General features: G+C 33.2%; 1 protein-coding gene across 3 annotated transcripts; it reads left to right on the plus strand.

The window, feature by feature from the left end:
- The first annotated feature begins 14,272 nt into the window (after window positions 1–14,272).
- On the plus strand, window positions 14,273–21,675 carry LOC144561910 (E3 ubiquitin-protein ligase RGLG2-like). Of its 3 annotated transcripts, XM_078311021.1 has the most exons (12): window positions 14,368–14,618; window positions 18,869–18,953; window positions 19,052–19,192; window positions 19,305–19,418; window positions 19,506–19,603; window positions 19,798–19,877; window positions 19,965–20,070; window positions 20,194–20,321; window positions 20,424–20,616; window positions 20,731–20,790; window positions 21,351–21,432; window positions 21,480–21,548. In XM_078311021.1, the coding sequence occupies exons 1-11, from the start codon at window positions 14,511–14,513 to the stop codon at window positions 21,429–21,431; spliced, it is 1,194 nt and encodes a 397-aa protein (XP_078167147.1). In that variant the 5' UTR covers window positions 14,368–14,510; the 3' UTR covers window position 21,432; window positions 21,480–21,548. The 3 variants fall into 3 exon arrangements, with proteins under 3 accessions (XP_078167142.1, XP_078167147.1, XP_078167152.1); XM_078311016.1 differs by having other exon boundaries at window positions 14,273–14,618; window positions 21,351–21,675; XM_078311026.1 differs by lacking the exon at window positions 18,869–18,953 and having other exon boundaries at window positions 14,509–14,618; window positions 21,351–21,675.
- The last annotated feature ends 1,646 nt before the right edge of the window (window positions 21,676–23,321 follow it).

Here is a 23,321-nt window from a genome sequence, read left to right on the forward strand (position 1 = left end):
AGAAAATATCTTCTCTTCTCTTCTATCAATTTTGGATCACCGAATTTAATCACCAAAAATGGGATTAGTTTTTGGGGATAGGGGAAGCCTTAAGTAGAGAGGAAGTAGGAAGATAGAGATACTTGGTCAAATGGTCAATCACAATGAAACGCTATCTTCCGCGGAGTTTTTCCGTGCGTTGTTGTGCGGCGCTTTTAATCTGATCCATTCGTTTCTGATTGGACGGACTGAATTAAGGGTTCATCAAATTTTAAGTTTTTTTAAAATCGAGCAAGATCTGATCTGATCCGTCCGATTCGAAACGAACGGATTAAATTAAAAGCACCGTTCGCAGAGGATACTTTTCCCAATCACAATTATATTTCCGCACGCAAATTATAGTGCTTAGTTTTCAGGAAATCATAAACCTCTGAGGTAACGGAATAATTCTGTTTATATTTCGATCGTATGATCGGAATCCTGTTCTTCAATATTCGTGTAGATTCTGTTTTGACGGTATTGATCTAAAGAGAAATATTCTGTTACATTAGTTAATACGAATTCGCTTTCAGGATGTAGAATATTCAAGACCCACTTTTACGAAATAAATCTGCTGTTATTCCTTGAGAATAACATGAACCTGTTATTCCGATCTCAATCATTTAATTTTTCGTGTGCACGGATCTCAACGTACAAACTTTTTATACACGAATGTCAACCAAAATTAACGGTTGAGATCGGAATAACAGCTTCCTGTTATTCTCATGGAATAACAGCAGATTTGAGGATAGGACCGAAGACCCCGCAGAGGAGAGTGCGTATCCTCTGACATATCTCGTGTTTTGCGTGACCGTGCCTATTCGGGGGTGACGTAGGGGCCACTATTAGTTGAGCTTTGAGATTCGCGTAGAACGTATTGCAACGGTTGGGGTTTTCCAAAAAGTCATGCAAAATATGAGATATCTCAGTGGATGCGAATTCAGTAGAGGAAGACGTGTGTCCGGATTTCAACAAGTGGCCTCAATTTTGACTTTAGATCCTGACCGTCCAATTGGAATCCAAGAGAGATAGCAGATCGAACTGTCCGGATCTCAACCCAAAAATTTGACTTTGGTCAAATCTATGGAGGAAAAAGAAAGAAATAATTTGATCTGTCTGCAGAAATATCCTCTATTTGTTTGAATTTTCTTCAAGTCACATCACGTGTAAGAAGTAAAATATCTCATAATTAATCAATATTTGGCTAGATATTTAATAAGGGGCTAGACTACTATTATGACATTGGTGTTATTTGAAATTAAATAACACCAACTTTTAAACCCTTAGATCTGTCTTGAGATTCGTACAAAATAAAGTGCTTGAACAGTAAAAACGGATATTACGAATCTCAAGGCAGATCTAAGAATTTAAAAGTTGGTGTTATTTAATTTCAAATAACACCAATGTCATAGTAGCCTAACTCTTTAATAAGAGAGTAAGATTAATATATGTTACTCATGTAACTTTTTTTAATCTCTTAAAGTTTTTATTTTGTTAATTTCTAAATTAAAGTGCAATAGAGATATACAAGATGAACCATACCAAAAAAAAGAGAGAGACACTGTAGCAACATTTAATTTTGTTTTTCTTTTTATCTCCCCTCTGCTTTTTTACTTCTCTTTTTCTCTTCTACCTTGTGTGAATTAAATATAAGATAAGCGTAAAATTTTACTTATAACCATTATAGTAAATAAATTATATATATATATATATTTTTTAAAAAATTTACTATAATGGTTAGCCTTTACATATCTAACACAGTTTTAAAATATATTTTAGCCAACTACACCACCGTCCATTCTCTATATATAATTTATATTCACGGACAAATATTAAAGAAATAACTTGTATCAAGACTCGAGGTTTGATAAATAAAATTCAGAACCAAGAAACAATTTTGTCATTAATGTTTATAAAAATGTTCAATAGAAGGAAGGCCGTGATTTTTATTTTTATCCATTTAAATAAATATTTTATTAAAAATAACCAGGTTTTAAAAAAATTTATAAAAATGTCCAAACCGTACAAAATATTTACGGTCCAGAATATTTTTTTATTTTTTTATTTTTCGGACCGCACATAATATTTACGGTCCTAATATTTTTTTTTTAGGAATTGAGTGAAGTTTCGTACAAAAATTGACCGACATACAGTCTTGATATCTCACGATCTGTTTGGAGATTTCATATGAAACTTCACAGCCTTGTTCTATGATCTCAAGACTGCATGTTGCTCAATTTTCACGGTTTTTGGAGATGTTTTGCTATATTAACCAGGGATTTAAAGTTGGGCTCATAATGCACTCCTTTAGCAATTCGGGCAATTTTTGAGACCTGATATCTCACGATCTGTTTAGAGATTTCATACGAAACTTCACAGCCTTGTTCTATGATGTCAAGACTACATGTCAATTTTTACGATTTTTGGAGATGTTTTGCTATGTTAACCAGGGATGCAAAGTTGGGCTCATAATGCACTCCTTTAGCAGTTCAGGTAATTTTTGAGACCTGATATCTCACGATCTGTTTAGAGATTTCGTATGAAACTTCACAGCCTTATTCTATGATGTCAAGACTGTATGTTTAGGCATTTTTATAAATTTTTTTAAAACCTGGTTATTTTTAATAAAATATTTATTTAAATGAATAAAAATAAAAATCACGGCAAGGAAGGAAAATGTTTAGGCGGTACCGGCCGAAGAATAAAATAACTTGTTACTGCGTTTCGGATAGGAAGATGAATTAATTACACGGTCAAAGTGTAGACGACATGCCGACAGGATCCGTATCCTCCCAAGTACCTGACTCAACACAATTGAAATGGACGGCTTAGATTTAATTTCAGCCGGTGGGATCAGAATAGTAGGGTAGGGGCAGTGTTATTTGTGCTTTGAGATTCGTGCCAAGTTAAAAATTTCATTTTCGAACCGTCCGAATTCATTCCGACATGATGTATGTCATTCTTTGTGGTTGGAAAATTCTGACACGGTGTTACGTGCAGAAAAAAGGAAAAAAAAAAATTAAGTTCAGTCGCTTAGTGCTGGGGAAATTATGGTGCCTATGAAAATTAAGACCAGAACTTGGTTTTTGTGGGACTGGCTCTCAAGGAATAACATGATTTTGTTATTTTGATCTCAACTATTAGTCGTCATTGGTATGTGAAAAAATAAAATTATTTTGTTGAGATTCGCACATGAAAAATTTGTACGGTTCAGATTGGAATGACAGGCGACAGATATTTATTTCCAGTACTACTGTAGGGAATTAATTAATTTGGAGACCCCGCAATGAATCAATCTGCATCGATCTCTGTCACAAATGGATAAGGTCATGCATCTCTCTCACAAATGGATAAGGTACCTGACATGATATCGATTCTGATTTCTGAGGCTGAGACGACTCCTTCGTTCATTCTTTTTTTAGGTCAACTTTTTGACAGTCTTAGACAAATTATTTATTTATTGTACTACTGTAAGTCCGGAAAAAATGCTACCGAAATTTTTATTAATATCCAAAAAAAATTAATGAATTTTGAATTTTACAAGATTTCAAAAAAATTTCTAAACCGCAGTTTTAATTTACGGTTTAAGACTCCAAAACTGCAAATTTAATGTACGGTTTTAACTCTCTCAAAATCGCAGAACAAATTTATGATTTTGTAGAACCGGAAATTAAATCTGCAGTTTTGAGATCAACAAATTTCCCTACTTTTTCTTACTACTTACGAGCTGTTATATAATTAATTGAATTGATATAATAACTCGCGAGTTATTATCAAGAGAAATTTTAGTTGGATGATCAGAAAATTATCAAATTTATTAGACAAATTCTAAACATTTTATTAAACTTCAACTGATCAGAATTCGGTCCAATCCAGCCTAAATTAGAACTCACATGATCCTTTTAATATTCGTGCAAATTCAAATCAGACAACCTGAATTTAAATTTAAAATTTGAATTACATGTGGAGATCCAAATCCCCTACAAGCAAATATTATAGTTTCCATATCTTACGTATGTTAAACATAGAATTTGGTTTGCCTGACAAGATTAGTAGTATATAATATAGATTATATAACAACGCAAGGCAAATTAAGTTATTGGTTGTGTGCAGCAATAGCCAAATTTCTAGTTTAAAATATAACATTACTTGGCAAAATAATGGAGCCTGTCTTTTTCTGGAATCTTTAAACACTACTTCTTGACTATACAGTGGAACCTCTCCTATTTTTTTAGTTACCACAGCAATATTTTCTGGAATCTTTAAACATTACAGAGATTTGGAATCTTTAAACATTACAGAGATTTTGAATCTATAACCTCCGTAACACAAAGCGGTCCTGTTACGATTTTGTCTGTTAAATTTACGTACCGATTAATTAAGTAGTAAGAGAGAAGAATATTCGAGAAATGAAATCACAAGATAACATGCACTCGAATAAAATTTTCATTCAAAACAACGCTGCCCCAACACAGAGTACTTTAATTCCATACATATTTAAAGAAAAAAAAAACAAAATTAAAACTATCATCATAGAAAATGCAAACACATTTAATACGTACTATTAATACTAAATTTTAGTAACCCAACGGAAGTTTCTAACTCTCATCACAACCCATCCAGTCAAACTATTTATTTAATTCTTTGAAGACCGCCATGCATCCATTCATTCAGTCAAAGAAATTCTTAAATTTTAATAAAAAAAAGCCATACCATTAAAGCACATGTCCTTAATCGGATTGGATCTGATATGTAGCTATCGTTTACCCACTGAATCGCTCTGCATGATAATTATGTACTTTTGCTACTAGATATATATAACAACATATTTTTTTTAAATAAAAGAACTTAATTATTACTGCTTTTCGAATTGGACGATGATTTACCCGGTCAAAGTGTTAGACGCCATGCATGGCGTATGTCATTTTTTTGTGCATGGTTAGATGACAAGTCAAATACTTGTAATTAAGATAGGTTGGAAAATTAATAAAATATTGCTATTTATGGATGAATGAATATGCATCTCTCACAAATGGAGACTTAGTCGTCTGAGACGACTCTTCCTTCCTTCTTATGGTCTTCTTTTTTTTTTAAGAAAAGGCTATGAATTAAGTCTTGACTTTGAATAGTCATTTATTTATTTTACTTTTTTGAATCTGGGTTCCGGGTTCGGAATTCCTTCCATTATTTGTTGAATTTGGATTTCTAAGGTTGTGTTTCAGAACCGGAGGTCGTAAAGAAATGGGAAGAGACGAGAGGAAGAGAAACGAGTAAATTTTTTCTCCGAATAGTAAATTCTACGTACATTCTGATTCGGAAGCGATAGATTTCGTCAAAAATCAACACGACGCACATCTCTCCTCCCTTCCTCTCCTCCGAACAATAATAATTTCCCTCTGCTCCCTCTCCGTTTCTTCTCTTATAAAGCAGGTAAACAACGTGGACAGCCCATCGTTATGTGAATTTCTTCTTACTTTTAATGAAAGGGTTCTCCCACTTTTTGAAGAAAACCCTACAGTAATTCAAATATTGACTTTGAATTCAAACCGTCCGTTCAAAATAATCTCCCACTAATACAGTCCGGATTCAAACACAAATTTTGAGTTACTTTAGGGGATCCGACCCCAATTTACCCTACTTCCTCTCACTAGTTATATAATTAATTGAATAGTAGATCTTATAGTTTGTTTAAAATCAAACAGTTCAAATATGATTTAATAGTATTAAAACTCAAATATTATCAATTAGTTGCAATTGGTTATTTTAGTTTGATTTGTTTCTCTATAGTCATTGATTTTTTTATTTATTTTAATTGAGTCACTCTCCGTTTGAAATATATTAATGAAATATTCTCATCCATCTCATGTCACTTTATATTTTATTAGTTTTTTTTAGAAAAAAATAGTAACGCATGAATATATATATTCCGTTAATATTTTGAAGAAAATAATTATAAAATGACTTGATTTAGAAAAAGAAAATTAATAGTTATAAAAAAAATTAAACTTAATTAAGTATTTAATTCGTGACAAAAGATAAAATTTAGTGACTTCCTATGAAATTAATTACCTTGTATATAATATAGGTTATAACAATTAACGTAAGGCAAATTTGGTTGTGTGACGGCAATAGCCAAATTCGTAGTTGAATATTAAACACTACTTAATTACTGCTTAGTGGTCACTATCAAATAACAAATCACAGGCATTTTGGAAATAAACATTTAAAATAAAAGCTACAAAGTAGTCACTAAGAGATTCAGAAAAAATGACACGACAGAGTTGGCTCCGTCACATAATATCATGCTTATGGCACAGAACAGTGGTACGGTATGCGTACCGTGATTCGTGTGTCCAATATCGTGACTATTCGTATGCCATGACCATCTTTTGAAAATTTGATACGACACAATACATCACGAAATATCTAGTCACGGCACGGCAAGGCACGTGGTCAGGCGAGTCACGTGTAAATTAGGACCGTTAGATCTTGACTAAATGATTAATCTCAAATAAACTAACATAAATTATGATCAAATGGTTGCGCAAGTCACGTTTAGTCATGGCATGTTTAGACAAGGCGTGACTCACGTGATGTAACCATTTGCATGCCGTGACCATCGCATAACATTTTGATTACAATACAACACAATACGTGAAAAAATTAATTTGATTACAACACTAAAGTTACATTGTATTAATCACGAGACGACTTTTTTTCCACTCTAGTCACTAATACTAACTACGCGAAATAATTCGGCCCCAAAGGAATTAGGTCCAATGATGAATTGGGTTCACGAGTTGAATTTGAATCGAGGCTTTGTTTATTTTTTGGGTTTTTTCTTTAGGTTTTTAATTGTGTTTGGGCCGAGTAAGTTATTGGGCTTCATTTTAGTAGAAAGAAATCTGTTCGCCCTCTCCTTTTGTTTGACTCAAAACAAAAACCTATTTTCTTGCTTTTGGATTCCTCTTAGTAAGGTTGCCTCATATAGTCATATGCATGTATCCAGTCAATATTTCTCTGTGTGGAAACTTATTATGATCTTTATATACTATAGTTTTTTTGTTTTCAAATTTTATAAGTAAAATTCTAGATGTGTTCTTGATCATTTAGATAGGATGTATACGTCAAATTTAAATCAATATTATGATCGAAATAGGACTGTACATTCTTATCGTTGAAAACCATTTGAGCAAGGGTAGTTTTCCCAACGCCTCCCATGCCTACAATAGATAAAACTGATACATTCTGTTTCTTATCCATTCTGCTGCTACTTCCCCAATTTCTAAATTAGACATGCTCACTTTTTTTTCTCTCTTCCTTTGACCAGATCCAGATGTGGGAACTCCCATTAGACGGATCACTTCATTGAACTCTCTGTCACGCCCATACACATTCGATGTATTCAGAAATGTGCTTGTAATCGGTCTAGCAGTTTGGCTAAATTGGTTGGGATTTTCTGATATACCACGACTGTCACAGACTACTTTCAATTCATTACAGACATGATTAAGCCTATCAAGAACCCTTTTTACTGTGTTTGGGAAATCCCTCATCCAGTTCATCAAATTATTAATACCTGGGATGCCCTTCTCGACTATGTCATTGATGAGTATTTTGAGTGATGAATCTCTTAATTAGTGATGCGCACAAGTTAGTGATAGGCAGGGTTAGTGGGATATGCAAGGTCGAGGTTTTGAACATGTGGCAGTGATGAAAGAATGTAACACACTTGAATTCTTTTTTTTTTATTTGCTCAAATTTTGAGATGTACTGTAGTCTCACTGTAAAATTATAATTGTGTTTTTGATTATTTAGATAGGATGTGGATAAAATTTGAATTAATATTTTAAATTAATATTAAAAAATATTTGTAGAAATGTCCATGATTTCTAAATTGATCAAACTTTGATACATGTACTTTGACAAATATGTCCATGATTAATTTTGTATATTTTAATTAATGCTTTTAAAGATAAAAGTTAGATATGCATTACAATTTCCCTTTCAAGTATAGTGATTGACTTTTCATTTGTCTGCTGGTCTTTCTCCCAATAAATTGGAATTTATGTAAAGCAAATTTCTCGGAAGGTGACTTTACATGTATCATCAGCAAATGGATTTTTTCTTTTCAGTGTACGCACTACATTTCAAGTAATGTTATAATTAATCAAGTAACTACAAGAATGAGCCACTTTTCGTGAGGATAAAAAAATGACTTTTTGCGACGGACTATTCTCATTATTCAGCTTTTTCTTTTTGCGACGGACAACCGTCATAAATGCGCTTTTTTTCTCGCAAAAATTGTCTACTTTGTTGCAGTGTATATTGCTTGCTTGTTCTTTACAAAAGTGACAGAATCAAAACCTAACAGAAAAAGAGTGGAAAATAAAAAAAAAAAGAACTTGTTTGAGTCAACTTTATTAATAAGCGCGCAGTAGATGTAGATCTGTTACATCTGTAGATGTAATAAATCCAAAAAGACTTTTGGTCTTCGGCCGTTTGTTATAGTTACGTCGGATGAGATGATGCAACCAGAGTTATGTCACTGGTGAGATGTAAATGTGTGGACCTGACTAATTAAGTTGTGACTTTTAGTCAGATTTTTGGATCTGTCAATTATATATATATATTTTTAATTTTATATATTTTACTAGTGATGAAGTCAATTCTCTATAGGTAGGCGTGTAAATAGATCAGATATGAATCAGATAGTGGTAAAACTATATATCCATATGTGTTTTTTTATTTTCCAAATACGGATACGGAATAGATATTAGAAGGATACATATACAGATTGGATATTAAATAGACGGATACAGATATCCGCTTTTTATAATAGTGAATTATATAAATTTTTTCATAATATATATTAAACTATATGATATATATGTACGAATACAAATAATTAATATCTAAAACCATAAAGAATTTAATCTACGAATACAAGTAAAATTCTAGATGTGTTCTTGAATTAATTTAGAATTTAATTGGTGATTCATCAAAAGTCACATGTTAATAAAATATTTGTACGTACAAAGCTAAATGATTTCTCAATTGATCAAAATCTGTATCATCAGCAAATGGAATTTTCTTTTAAGTGTACTACATTTCAAGTAATGTTATAATCAAGTAGGTTCCCTGCTTGTATTTTACAAAAGTGACGGAACCAACCTAAAAGAAAAAGAGTGGAAAATTAAAAGAAAAACGAACTTGTTTGAGGCAACTTTATTAATAAGCGCACAGTAGATCTGTAGATGTAATAAATAAAAAAAGACTTTTGGTCTCTGTCTGTTATATTTTACGTCAGATTAGATGATACAATCAGAGTTATGTCACCAATGAGATGTAATTTTGTGGATGTCGTGACTTGAGTTATGTGTTATGCTCTATTAATAGAGATGCAGTCAATCATATAATATTTTTTTTCTACAATATCATGACATTTTACTCTAAGTTATATAAAAAATCATATATAAAAATAGCGTATTCAGTGCCGAAAGCTTCCATACGTTGTGAGGTCTTGAGAAGAGAATTTCTAAGCAACCTTCTTCTTGCATTTTAGAAGGAGACTATTCGAACCCAGAACCTTAATAACACAAGTGGATAGACTCTACCATTGCTCTAGGGTCGCTCTTCATATATAGAAAGTCATACATAATACAAAATTGTAAAAAAATTCAATTGACTCTATTGCTTATGTCTAACTCCGCCGTTGATCATATAGTGATAAAGTTAAGTTTACGTCTTATATTATGCTCTGATCAATTACTCAGAAAACAGACATGTTATGACTACATGTGTTAATATTATGATTAAATGTGACTTGATTTGTCACATTGATTTAAGACAACTATTTTTTTTTTTAAGTTTGTTACAAAAAAAAACCGAAAAACTATCAAAATGTTATGAAAAATTGGAAAAAAAATAATATCAAATATGGTCACGTGTAGGGGTGATTAATGAGCGAGCATGAGCGAGTTAGGATATGCTCATGCTCGCTCATTAAGTAAATGAGCGAGTTTAAATGAGCGGATAAATGAGCGAGTTGATAAATGAGCGAGTTATGAGCGGCTCACGAGTTATGACTTATGACTCAGAACAAAATTATATATTGTGCCCACACATAACAAAATTTGTTAAAAGTCATCATAACAAAATCCAACAAATTGTCATAATTCATTTAAATGAGCGAGTTGTTATGACTATTACTTGTTTTGGGCTTTAAGCGGAGGTTTTGGTTCTGCCGATTTACAAAAAAAAATGAATATGAAACTATGAATATTAGTATATTACACAGGATTAAATGTTACATTGTACTCACTATATTACACATGATTAAATATGAAACTATGCTCACTATCTATCAATCTTAATGAAGCAAGGTTGATGTTACACAGAATTACATAGCATTAAATGTGGCAGGGATTAGATGTGGCAAATTCTTAATGAGCGAGTTATGAGCGAGTTAGGTCATGATCATGCTCGCTCATTAAGTAAATGAGCGAGCTTAAATGAGCGGATAAATGAACGAGTTTAGACGAGCTTTTAATGAGCGAGTTATGAGCGATTCACAAGTTATGAACGATTTACTCACTCCTAGTCACGTGAACACGTACGTGCCCGTGTCTGGTGCCTTTTCGTCTTCATGCATCATTTATATTTAAGCTAAAGGTGACGTAATCAGTAATCCGAGGGATGATGTCACTGGTAAAAAGCAATGATTAAGCCAAAGGTGACGTAATCAATAATCCGAGGGATGATGTCACTGGAAAAGACGGACTTTTTCCTTCCCTGAATCAATCATTTGTTTATTTATCATTGTAAAATAATAGCTACTTAATTATGTATCCTTGGTAGTTCGCTGTTTATTTCGTTACTGTTTCATATATATATTGTACTCCTGGGTTTATATAGAATTGTTACAGATAACTCCTTGCATTACAGAAAATATCTAAATTTGAATTATTCAGAAACAACATAATTTAATTTATTTTGACAAAGTATAACATTAAAAAAATACCGGGGGCTCATCCATTTTTTTCCTCTTTTTTGGTTTGTTTATTTTTCCTCCAATTGTATAATAATAGAGCAAATTATGAGCGTGCATAACTTTGAAAAATTTAAGAGAGGGTAAAATCAGTCGGGATCTATAAATCTCTATACAAATCTAAAATCTAAGAGAAGCAGTTGTCTCCTGGTAACATGTGGGTTCGCTCTGACTAAAACGGTGTTACATGCAGGAAAAAAAATATCATTTCAGTCACTTTTAGTGCCTTAGTGGTGGGGAAATTTTAATTTGGTGCCTATGAAAAGTAAGAGCAGCACTTAATTTGTGGGACCGACTTCTCCATAAAGTATTTGCTATTACAGAGTGTATTGTATCGAATCAATCTGCATCTCTCACAAATGGATAAGGCTCCCTGCTGGTCTTCCTTGCTATCAATTGGAATTTATGTGGAGCAAAAATTTCTTCCACTTTATATGTATCATCAGCCAATGGATTCTTTTTTTTTGTTTTTTTTCAGTGTATGTACTACATTTACAGTAATGTTATATAATGAAGTAGGTTCCCTGCTTGTCCTTTACAAAAGTGACAGAACCAACCTAACAGAAAAAGAGTGGAAAATTAAAAGAAAAGGGAACTTGTTTGAGTCAACTTAATTAATAAGCGCACATGGTAGATCTGTAGATGTAATAAATCAAATCAGCCAATGGATGCTTTGTCTGTTATAGTTACGTCAGATGAAATGATGCAATCAGAGTTATGTCACCGGTGAGAATTAAATTTGTGGAGGTCATCACTTGAGTTACGTGTTATGTTGTATTAATAGAGGTGCGGTCAGTTATAATAATTTGTTTATAACTATGAAGATCAACAAATATAGAGTAGGTCAATTATAATAATTTTTTTATAACTATGAAGATCAACAAATATAGAGTAGGTCAATTATAATAATTTTTTTATAATATTATAATATTTTATTCTAGGTTATATAAAAGTCATACATAAATATATATTTTTTTTATTTAAAATGAAAGTCAATTGACCCACATTAATTACTTATACGTAGGGGCAGACTCAAGTGGAGCCTATGAGAGATTTGTCCCACCCCCCACAATTTTTTTTAAATTTTTTATAGAGATCTATAAGTCCGAACCAACTTTGCACCTCTTTGAATATATTCCCCCCACCACCCACACACACTTTTTTATATATAATTTGAGTTAAATTTAGAATTAAAATTAGAATAAATTCCTTGAATTCGGATTGATAATTAGAATTAGAAATCAGAACATTAAAAATTATAAGTTATAGTATTTTTTTTCTAGTACCTAATTAGTTAATGAGTTTGAACCCAATTTGCTATTTTTTTGCCCCCGACGAAAATTCTGAATCCGTCCTTGTTTATACTTAACTCCACTTCTGATTAGTGATAAAGTTAATTTTACATATTATACCATGTTGTGATCAATTACCCACAAAGTAGTCATAACATATGGGTCATGTTATGACTACACATGTCATGATCAAATGTGATGTGACTTATCACAGCTTGATTTAATTTTAACAATATTTTTAAAATTCCAAGTTTGTTAAAAAAAAAAAATTAAATATGGTCACGTGAATATGCCGAAATTTTTTTATATACCATAATAAAAAAAAAAAAAATCAAAACACCTTCGTTTTGGAAGAATTTCATCTTTACTCAGGCAGTAGAGCTAATCTACGACCCCACTTAACGGGCCGCAGGGAGTGTTTTGAGTTGTTGTAACATGAAAAGTGGGACCATCCATCTGTGGTCGTCTCTCTAAAATGAAGCTGCAGAGTCAATCTGCGGCTTTGGTAAAAGTGGAATTTTCTCATAAAAGAGATGGTTTTGGTTTATTTTTTTTATTATGGTATTTAAAAAAATTTCGGGTGAATAGTACGTGCCCGTGTCTCGTGCCTTTTCGTTTCCATTCATTCATCATTTATATTTACGCCAAAGGTGATGTGATCAGAGTGATGTCACTGGTTGAATCATTCATTTACTTGTTTCTTTATTCTTGTAAAAAGGTAGCTACCTATTTATCCTTGGCAGTTGGCAGTTCCCTGTTTATTTCGTTACTGTTTCATGTATTGTACTCCTGGGTTTACATAGAATTGTTAAACCATAACTCATTAAGGTTCTGTTCGGCTGTTACTATGTTTGTAAAAAAAAAGTTTCACTCAGAGTGAATTTTATTTTTTCAACACGCACAGTGTTTTGACCATTCAAATTAGATTCGAATCAAAGACCATTTTTATTCCCACCTAACAGCCGAACATGCCTTAGTTAATTGTATTACATAAAATATCTAAATTTGAATTATTCGGAAAGCCGATTTAATTAAGAAAAGGAACCACCGTTATATACTTTGAGAAAATACTACAGAATTTAATTTATTTTGACAAAGTATAACATTAAAAAAATCCCCTGGTGCCTGGCTCATCCAGCTTTTTCCTCTTTTTTTTGTTTATTTATACTTTGAGATATGAGATATTGCCTCCAATTGTATAATAGTACAACTAATTATGAGCGGGCATAACATTGAAATTATACGATTCAACATAACAAGCAAAAATAAAACTTAATATTTTATCATATAGTCTTGCCAGACAAAGTATAATTCATGGGTATTAATTAAAATTCAAAATTTACTGAATAGATTCAAGCGGTCAAAAATATTAAAATTTTTTTCATTAAAATTAACTTAAAAACTCTCACATTTGACCACTTGGCTTGATACTAAATAAATTCTAAGAATTATAAATTTTGCATGTAATGCACAACTAATAAAGTAGATAAGTTTTGGAATCGATTCAATAGATTTTAAAAATGATATTATATGAACCAAAATGACACTGATGTTATACTAGCCAGATGCATTAATAATTTGTTAGATAAGTTACATTAAAGGTTATTGACCAAACATTTTCCATATATAGCATGAATTAATTGAGGGCAAATAATATATAATTAATTTAATTATCCCTATCAGTAGCAGTTGTGAATAGGCCCCAGCTGTGTGAATTCGTATCCTCTGCATTGACTCAAAAGGAAATCTTTTGAGTTAATCAATCTCAATCGTCCGATCTGTTTTAAGATTTGTGCAGACTAGATATGCACTAATTTAGAAAGACTCCTATTCACTCCATTTAAAATTCAGGCGGTGGAGATTGATTAACTCAAAAGATTCCCTTTTGAGTTAATGCAGAGGATACGCATTTCAGCTGTGTACGTAGTCCATGACAAGGCTCTTCTTTAGTTTGTAAGTTCCTGGAAGATTCACAAAAATAAATAAATAAGGAATTATAAGATAAATAGAACACTTCATCCATGTAGTGCACTTCAATTTTCCATTCATCTCTTATAATAATTCTTCATTTGTTCTATACATTCTCCAACTAAATTCAGTTCTTTGGTGAGATATATATCAGTTTGGTTTTCACTAGACGCGTACACCTGATGCAAAGCTGGTTTCTAGGCAAACTTCACCGAGTCTCGGCACAAGCGCAAACCAGTATGAAGCGGCCTTACTCATTTATACAGGATTCATACAATTCCATTGAACAGGTAATTAATCATTGATCATCAAGCATTAAATATTTCTGTAATTATAGTAATGGAAAATAAGATGGAAAATAGATTGCATTTGAAGATGCCGAAGCGACAAAGGATCAAAATTGACATTATTTTATGGGCATTCTCTTAGTAGAGTTTTTTTTTTTTTTAAAATTTCTACTATCAAGTTATGAACAACTACTAGAGCTGATCACATTCAAGGTAAAGAATGGTATTAGAGGTGCCAAAATCTGACTGACACCAAGGACCGATCCGATTTGATCTGATCCACGCATGTATTCTTCAAATTGAAGTCAATTATTTTGACGATTACTTGAATTGTTCAAATCAATGTCAATTAATATTAAAGATGGATAATGAAATTACTTTAAGTTGTTAAAATCAGAGCTCAATATAAAGCCTAAAAAACCAATTTTAGTAAAATTTGCATTTGGAGAAAATGGAGTTTGAAGGAGGAGGAAATGCTGATTAGTTGCATACCTAAATTGCTTAGCTTCTTTTTGTTGATTCCATAAACTCAAATGAAATTTTCTGACAATATTCAGGAACACTAGAAACATTTGTTGGCATTGAAACCATCCTGAGAACTGGCCTAAAATTTTATGGGATCGATCAATCAGTCTTTCCATCTCTAGCTCATATACGTCATTACATTTACATATGATCTTTCCATCATTTTATTGTCAAAGTTAAATAATTAAGAAACTTTTTTAAATACATATATCAAAAACATTTGCCCGAAAATACAAGAGACTTTCTGATCTTATTGTTAGGGTTAAATCTAGAAATGCGAAATACAGGTACACCCCGTATCAACTACAAGAAACGCGCAATAGATCCAATATACCGTATACCAATAAGATCCAAGCAATTAGAGACAAATACAACTTGCATGTAATCAAAACCACCAACAATAGAGTAAAGATGTTACTGCGAGATTAGAGATCGAATTCAGCAAGCACACAAGAGAAAGCAAACACAAGAGATAAAGTGGTTCGGTCGAGCCTACTCCATCGGGATGCAAACGACCGACAAACTTCACTATTAAATAAGAGATTACAAGAGATACAAGAGTGTTACAATTGTTAGTACAAACAATCACTATATCTCACTATCTCTCTTCCTCTCTCTCTTTCTCTCTTTCATTGTTTAGCATAAAGGAGCAGCCACATCACTACTGTAATTTGCTTAACCCTAAAGAGATATAAAGAGAAGAGTGGGGAGAGGGAGTTGGGCCTTAGGCCTATTTGGGCCAACTGTCATGGCCATTGCCAACGATCTCCACCATAGGCTCAAATCAGCAAATCATTCCATTGCCAACTGTCACGGCCCAATAGCTGTATGTCAGTATCACATTGTCTCACCTAAGCCTCTATGACTAGAGACTACCGCATCAAACTTGAGTCCACATACCATGGCCGCCAAGGTCCAATGCCCCATGCAACGTCAGCCACCACATGTTCACGCCTACCTCCACCGGCATCAAGGCGCCCGCAAGTATCAAGGTGACCAAACCTGCCACCTCCAGCTTGCCCTCGTGCAGGTCGCTGTCAAATAACACGCTCCACTATGCGACCTGTCTTCATCGCAATGTATCATGTCATCACCTCCTATAGCTCTGCTCGTTGTGGCCTCGCAGATAGCCACGATATAACGATCCATACAAGCAAGCACATGCACAGTTCTGACGAAAACCGTACCGCTCACCTCCTCTAACCGTATGTCGCTCATAGAAGTGCCGACTGGTATGATAGTGGCTGTGGACTCCACCGTATCAACTATCTCATAGAGACCACCATATTTGGTACCTCGTATGACAACCATGTCACCTAGATGTACTTCCATGGACCCATCGCGGATTCAAAACTCACACCCACATGAATCCAACTAACTGAATGACACCGGAAATGTATTAAACATTGGTAATCGTGCGAATCATATCATCTGACATCCGAAACCTGACTGCACTAACTCCAGCAATCGATAAATTTGATATATCAGCCAAAGTCACGGCACCACCGGACACCTCATGCAAGAAATCAAAGTAATCCCTCCATAGACAAATATGAAATATACACCCGCAATTTAACACCCAACTACCACCAGTGTTGTAAAATGCGGCCGCAAGATTCACATATGCTGCCGCATGATTCGCATATGCTGTCGCATATGCTTATGCAGTAGTCTTTCGCATATAAAATCTTATGCAGTCAAATTCATGCATTTTTGAATATACTGGTACATATATAGTCCATGCGGATTTGAAAAAAACATAAATATTATTTTGCGTTGGAGATTATAATCTATAACCTTTATAATATGAAAAACACAAACTAATAGGATAAAAAAGTCTTTAGATATAAATTAGTTTTATTTTATCTATACTCCTTTAACAAAGCATAGTAAAACTGCATATATACTTTCGTATATAAATCCACATATGTGACCACATACCACATATGCGGTATGTAGTGACCTTTAGCATGCATGAAAAAAATCGCATTTTACAACACTGGTTACCACACATGCCAATATTACCGCTACATGTCCCATCACCAACAGCCTCATACATATCCCCATCACCCGTACAGACAATGACATCACTATCATGACTGACTGCAACGGCAGTGTGACTGGCTCCAGGTGTAGAAGATCGGGCTTGCTGCACTTATGTCATGTTCCGTAGCTCGACTTCTTTCGTCGTTGCCATTCTGATACAGTCACAAGCATGCTAGAGGACTCTAACCCATCCTCCTCACGCTGTCTCAAGGACTCGGAATTCAAAAGTACGGTAGTCACTTCCGCCATGGTAAGCTCGCTCTTTAACTCTAGCAAAGGCATCATAATCAGATCATACGACTTTGGTAGGGATGTCATAAACAGACAAGCTTGATCTTCCTCCTCGATATTTCCATCTGCATTGAACACATCTTGTATCAAAGTGTTAAATGCACCAAGGTGAGCCCTCAAACCATATTCTCATCCATCCTAAAGCTGGTACAACCACTTTTTTAAAGCTGTCCGACTTGCCAAGGATTTAGCTAGACAGGTACGTACCCTTCAATTTCTTCCATAAATCAATCGGAGAAGTTTCGACCATGGACTTTCGGCCATGGTCGGGGCTTTAACTTCATATGACAAACAAAACCGGACTATACTAAGGGCTTTATCAGACATCATTTTTCACTTGTTATCATCCATGTCCTTTGGTTTGGTATCATTCAAGGCATCGTCCAAACCCTGAAGCACAGAGGCATCCCGGACTGAACCTTGCCACAATGCAAAATTTTGTCTTCTGTCAAATTTTTGGATCCCAAATAAAGATGCAATATTATGGTTTGCCATATTCTTGTTCATGTTGGAACTGTACCAAATAACTCAGAGCTCTAATACCACTTGTAGGGTTAAATCTAGAAATACGGAATACCGGTACACCTCGTACCAACTACAAGAAACACGTAATAGACCCAATATACCGTATACCGTATACCAATAAGATTCGAGTAATTAGAGACAAGTACAACATGCACGTAACCAAAACCACAAACAATAGAGTAAAGATGTTACTGCGAGACAGATCAAGTCAAACAAGCACACAAGAGAAAGCAAACAAGAGATAAAGTGGTTTGGTCGAGCCTACTCCACCAGGAGGCAAACGACCGACAAATTTCACTATTAAACAAGAGATTACAAGGGATACAAGAGTATTACAATTGTTAGCACAAACAATCGTTTTATCTCATTATCTCCCTTCCTCTCTCTCTCTTTCTCTCTGTTTTTTTTTTTTTAATCTTGGCAGCGATTGCCAAGTATAATTTTTCATTAAAGAAAAATAAAATTACATTCATCATTGATCAGAACATCACAACATCATCACCTCTCTTTCTTTCTCTCTTTCACTGTTTAGCACAAAGGAGCATCTACACCACTACTATAATTTGCTTAGCCCTAAAGAAATATAATGAGAAGAGTGGGAAGGGAGTTGGGCCTTAGCCTATTTGGGCCTAAAGAAAAATCCCAACACTTGCTTGTGATACACTGATAATGCATCAACTAATAAAGATATAGTAAATTGTGGTTCTGAATTCTGATAATGCATCGAAATGTGTCGAAATTACTAAATCGTGGTTCTGAATACATTGAAATTACTTAATCGTGGTTCTGATTTCTGATGTTGAACATGCTATATTCCATCTATTCATTTCCTTTGTTACTAAATTGTGATTGATCGATACTGGCAGGTCATTACAGCACTTGCGAAAGCAGGACTTGAATCCTCGAATTTAATTATAGGCGTGGATTTCACTAAAAGCAATGAATGGACTGGTACAATTTTGCTTATCTGTGAATCTTTTTGCCTGTCTGGCCTCTTTTCGATTTTGTCGCAAATATAATTAACTGATCACTAAAGTTATTCTCAACAGGAAAGAATTCATTTAACGGATTAAGCTTGCATCATATCGGTGATTCTGCTAATCCATATGAAAAAGCAATTGCTATTATTGGAGAAACCATGTCCAAATTTGATGATGATAATTTGATCCCCTGTTTTGGATTTGGAGATGGTAAGCCTTTTAATTCTTAAATATATATACTTCTGGAAAAAAGAAAAATCTCCCTGCCTTCATTTTATTTAAATAAAATTATTGGTTTCTTTATTATTCTTTTTTCTTATAGCATCAACACATGATAGAGATGTATTTAGCTTTTATCATGATCAAAGACCTTGTAATGGAACTGCTGAGGTGCTAAAGCGATACCGGGAACTCATACCGCACATACGATTAGCTGGTACAGTCAAAAAATAAAAAAATATTGATTGATTATTTCTGTATATATCTTATATTAATTAATTTTTTGTGCTGTTTATTTCTACAGGTCCTACTTCCTTTGCTCCAATAATTGAAATGGCAATGACAGTTGTTGAAAGTAGTGGTGGCCAATACCATGTTCTACTTATAATTGCAGATGGTCAGGTATACACACACACACACACACACATTTCAGTTTACATCTCAAATGATTCTATTATACATGTATACATAATGCACTGACATATGTTGCCAACTGAATTTTAATTAAAATTCTCCTTAAGTAATAATTAAGCATAATATTAATTAACTGAAACAAGTTCTAATTTTGTTTCTCATCTGATATTAATGTTGTATAGATAACTAGGAGCACAGATACTGCAGATGGGCAACTAAGTCCACAGGAGCGCTTGACTATTGATGCTATTGTCAAAGCCAGGTACAGTTCATTTAATTAGTCATTTAATTTCATGTTTCCAAATAAATTTTAAATTTTACAAGCTACATATTTTTATATTTGTGGCAGTGAATTCCCTTTGTCCATTGTTCTAGTTGGAGTAGGAGATGGCCCCTGGGATATGATGAGAGAATTCGACGATAATATCCCTGCTAGATCATTCGACAATTTTCAAGTATATATATGTTATTGTAATAATTAGTATCATTCAAGCAAATTAACTCACTATATATGAAGCATAATTTGTTCTTTAAAAGATGTATCATTGACAAATTTCATCATGAATTGTTTCATGCAGTTTGTGAACTTCACAGAGATAATGTCTAAACGAATTCCTCAACCAAGAAAAGAGGCTGAATTTGCTCTTGCGGCTTTGATGGAAATCCCTTCGCAATATACAGCAATAATGGGACTTCAAATTTTAGGGTACGTATGTAAATACATATTTATTTTTGTAGCTTCTATAAAGAATTAAAGATGGTAAATTAAATTTTTATTAACTTGTGAAAATATTTGTGTAAAAAACAGTCATCGAATTGGGAGATGCCCAAGTAGAGTTCCCCTTCCTCCACCTACTGGTACTGTAAAAATCAGTACAACTCTTTCTAGTAGCAGTACATCACAATTCCTGAAACATCAACATGATACAGCTCACGAATTAAACACAGGTAGCAGTAGCAGTACATCTGCTCTTGATTCTGGTTCTAGTTCTGAAGATCAGGTATACTCTCATTCACTGTGCCGAATTGCATGTTTAATTTTAATTGGTTTTTCAAAAATTGTTCTTATAGAATTTCATTAATCTAATTTTGTTTTATTAATTAATATTCAACAGCATGTATGTCCCATCTGCCTTGTAAATCCAAAGGATATGGCTTTTGGATGTGGTCACCAGGTATGTCCATGTGTTCTCTTTATGTTATCAAATTTATCTATTGTCATAATCTCATATCAGATCAACATTTTATATTTGGTTTAGAATTTGAATATAAGTGAGGCTATGATACTATGCAAGTGCATATCGATCCGTACTATAGATCTATATTTTCATTTCAAAGTACAAATAATCAATCAGAACTATTCAACATGATCTATGTATGAAAATTCATTTTCAGACTAAATCTTACATTTTTAATTCTTTTTACTTTTTTAGATAAGTAGTGATTTTCTACCTATCTAAAAAATGATAATTTTTTTTCTAAAAAATAGAAAATTAATTGTTTGAACTTTGAAAATAGAGATATTGATCCATAGTACATAGTAGAGACCAATCTGCGCTTGTGCATAGTACCTTAGCCTCTCTTTGAATGTTATTCCAAAATAAATCATCTAGATATAAATATATAACTTCACTATTTTGTACAACCAAGCAATATTTTATTTGCTTATTTATATCTTTACATTGAAAGTAATTTTCACTAACAAGTTGATTTTATGTTTTTTTTTCTTAATTAGACATGCTGTAATTGTGGTAACACCTTGGAAAAGTGTCCTATTTGTCGTATTGCAATTAAAATAAGAGTCAAGTTGTATTAAATTCAAGGGGATTCACAGGAGGTCATTAATTAAAGGTTTTATATGTATTTCTTCACTTGTGAATGTCATATTCACCACCAATTTTTATGGAAATTTTTAATATATCAGATGTTTCTTTAATGGGTGTGCTGATCATATTATTTTATTTTAATTTTCCAAACTTGTAAGATTTGACCGATTAATACTTTGTATTGATCAGATATGTGTAATTGATTTTAAACATTGTGTGACCAATTTTTTTACTTTTGCCTTGATGTGTGCAATCCATATTTTACTTGGCTCAAATGCTCCCTTCTTTTCATCCTGCAATCATATTCCAAATCTTTATTTCAGATTTTAAAAGTTTTAATAGACAATCCAATTCTCTCAACATGATATCCACACTAAAATTACTTGGAGATCAAATTTTAAATTTTTTGAAAATTATTTACTATCACTGTTTTTTTATAAAATTTCGGACCATTTAAATACATCTCCAAAACTGAGTACATCTGCAAAATTTACACTGAAACTAACCTTTATATCAGATTTCAATGAAAACAGTATAAATATCAAATATCAATGAAGAGGCAGACTAACATTGAACCCTAATCGGACCTGGCTGTTTAGATCCAATTGAGAATTAAAACCGACATTATTGAGTTCCAATTCTACATGCAACTCCAGAACCGATACCATTTGTTGGAAGGTAGCCACAATTCCTAAAATTATTTGGTACAATGCTAAGTATATTATCGGTATCACTTGCAGTCCTATTGGCCATCAGTAGACATATTGATCCAGGCTTGAATTTCCAAATTTGCTCTATTGGTATACCCAACTCATGAATATATCTCTATGAAGATAGTCAAAGGTGGTTTACCGGCAATTAGTATTTAGGACAAATACTGTAATAAACACTATCATCACAGTACTGAATTTCCCCGCCAATATACAATTTTACATATATCATTTTTTATTTTGGTTAGTCTAGATAACACACTACAATTGTAAAAATAATAACCCTAAATAGCCAAATCTCTCTCTTGTCCCTCTTCTTCTCTTCTTTCTCCTTTCTCTCTTTTCTCTCTCTTCATTCTCTCTCTTCTATTCTGCCAAGGCCCATATTTTCTCTCTCTTCATTCTCTCTCTTCAATAAAGTATTCATACAAATGCACACAAATTCATACAAATTCACAAATTGATGCCTAGCCGAGCTAGCTCGCGAGCTGGCGAGCAAGCTAGGCTCTATCTTAAACTCATTAATTTTGGACAGAGCTAGAGGTTAGCTGGCTCGATAATAGCTTGGTCCAATCGAATAACTCTTAGCGAGCGAGTCAGATACAAGTCACGATCAAGTCACGAGCTACGAGCATTTTTGCCAGAAAAGAAAATGGAAAGAAATTAATATCTTTTAGAAAGTTAGTTCTGGGCTTCGGACCTGGCATATTCGAATTAATATTTTAACGTGTTATGGCGCAATAGTTTTGGAATTGAATTCTGTTGGCCAGTCTTGCTTTACATTTTTTTTTTTTTCTGAGAAGATGCCATAGCTAGTCTCGGTTTACATTAATAATTCTTTTATTATTTTGTAATCATAGTTGTCAACTCATGAATCTCGATCGACGCCTAACAAATCTTTGGATATTTTACCAGCTAGCATAATCTTATTAAAATTAACTATTTCTAAATAGAAAGATATAAGAAGAATTCACCTCACAGTGAATTTTGTAGGATTCACATGATTTATGGAAGGATAGATGCAAGCACATCTTGAGAGAGAGAAAAAAACAATTCACATGATTGCTGCAGAGATAATTAGGGCCTATTCGGCAAATACTGTTCACGTGGGAAATAAAAAATTTACTTAGACTGAATTTTTTTTTCCCACATGAACAGTAAAAATCAGTT

This window comes from Carex rostrata, chromosome 1 (genome assembly GCF_964058835.1).
Source record: "Carex rostrata chromosome 1, lpCarRost1.2, whole genome shotgun sequence".
In the NCBI taxonomy this organism is placed as follows: Eukaryota; Viridiplantae; Streptophyta; class Magnoliopsida; order Poales; family Cyperaceae; genus Carex; species Carex rostrata.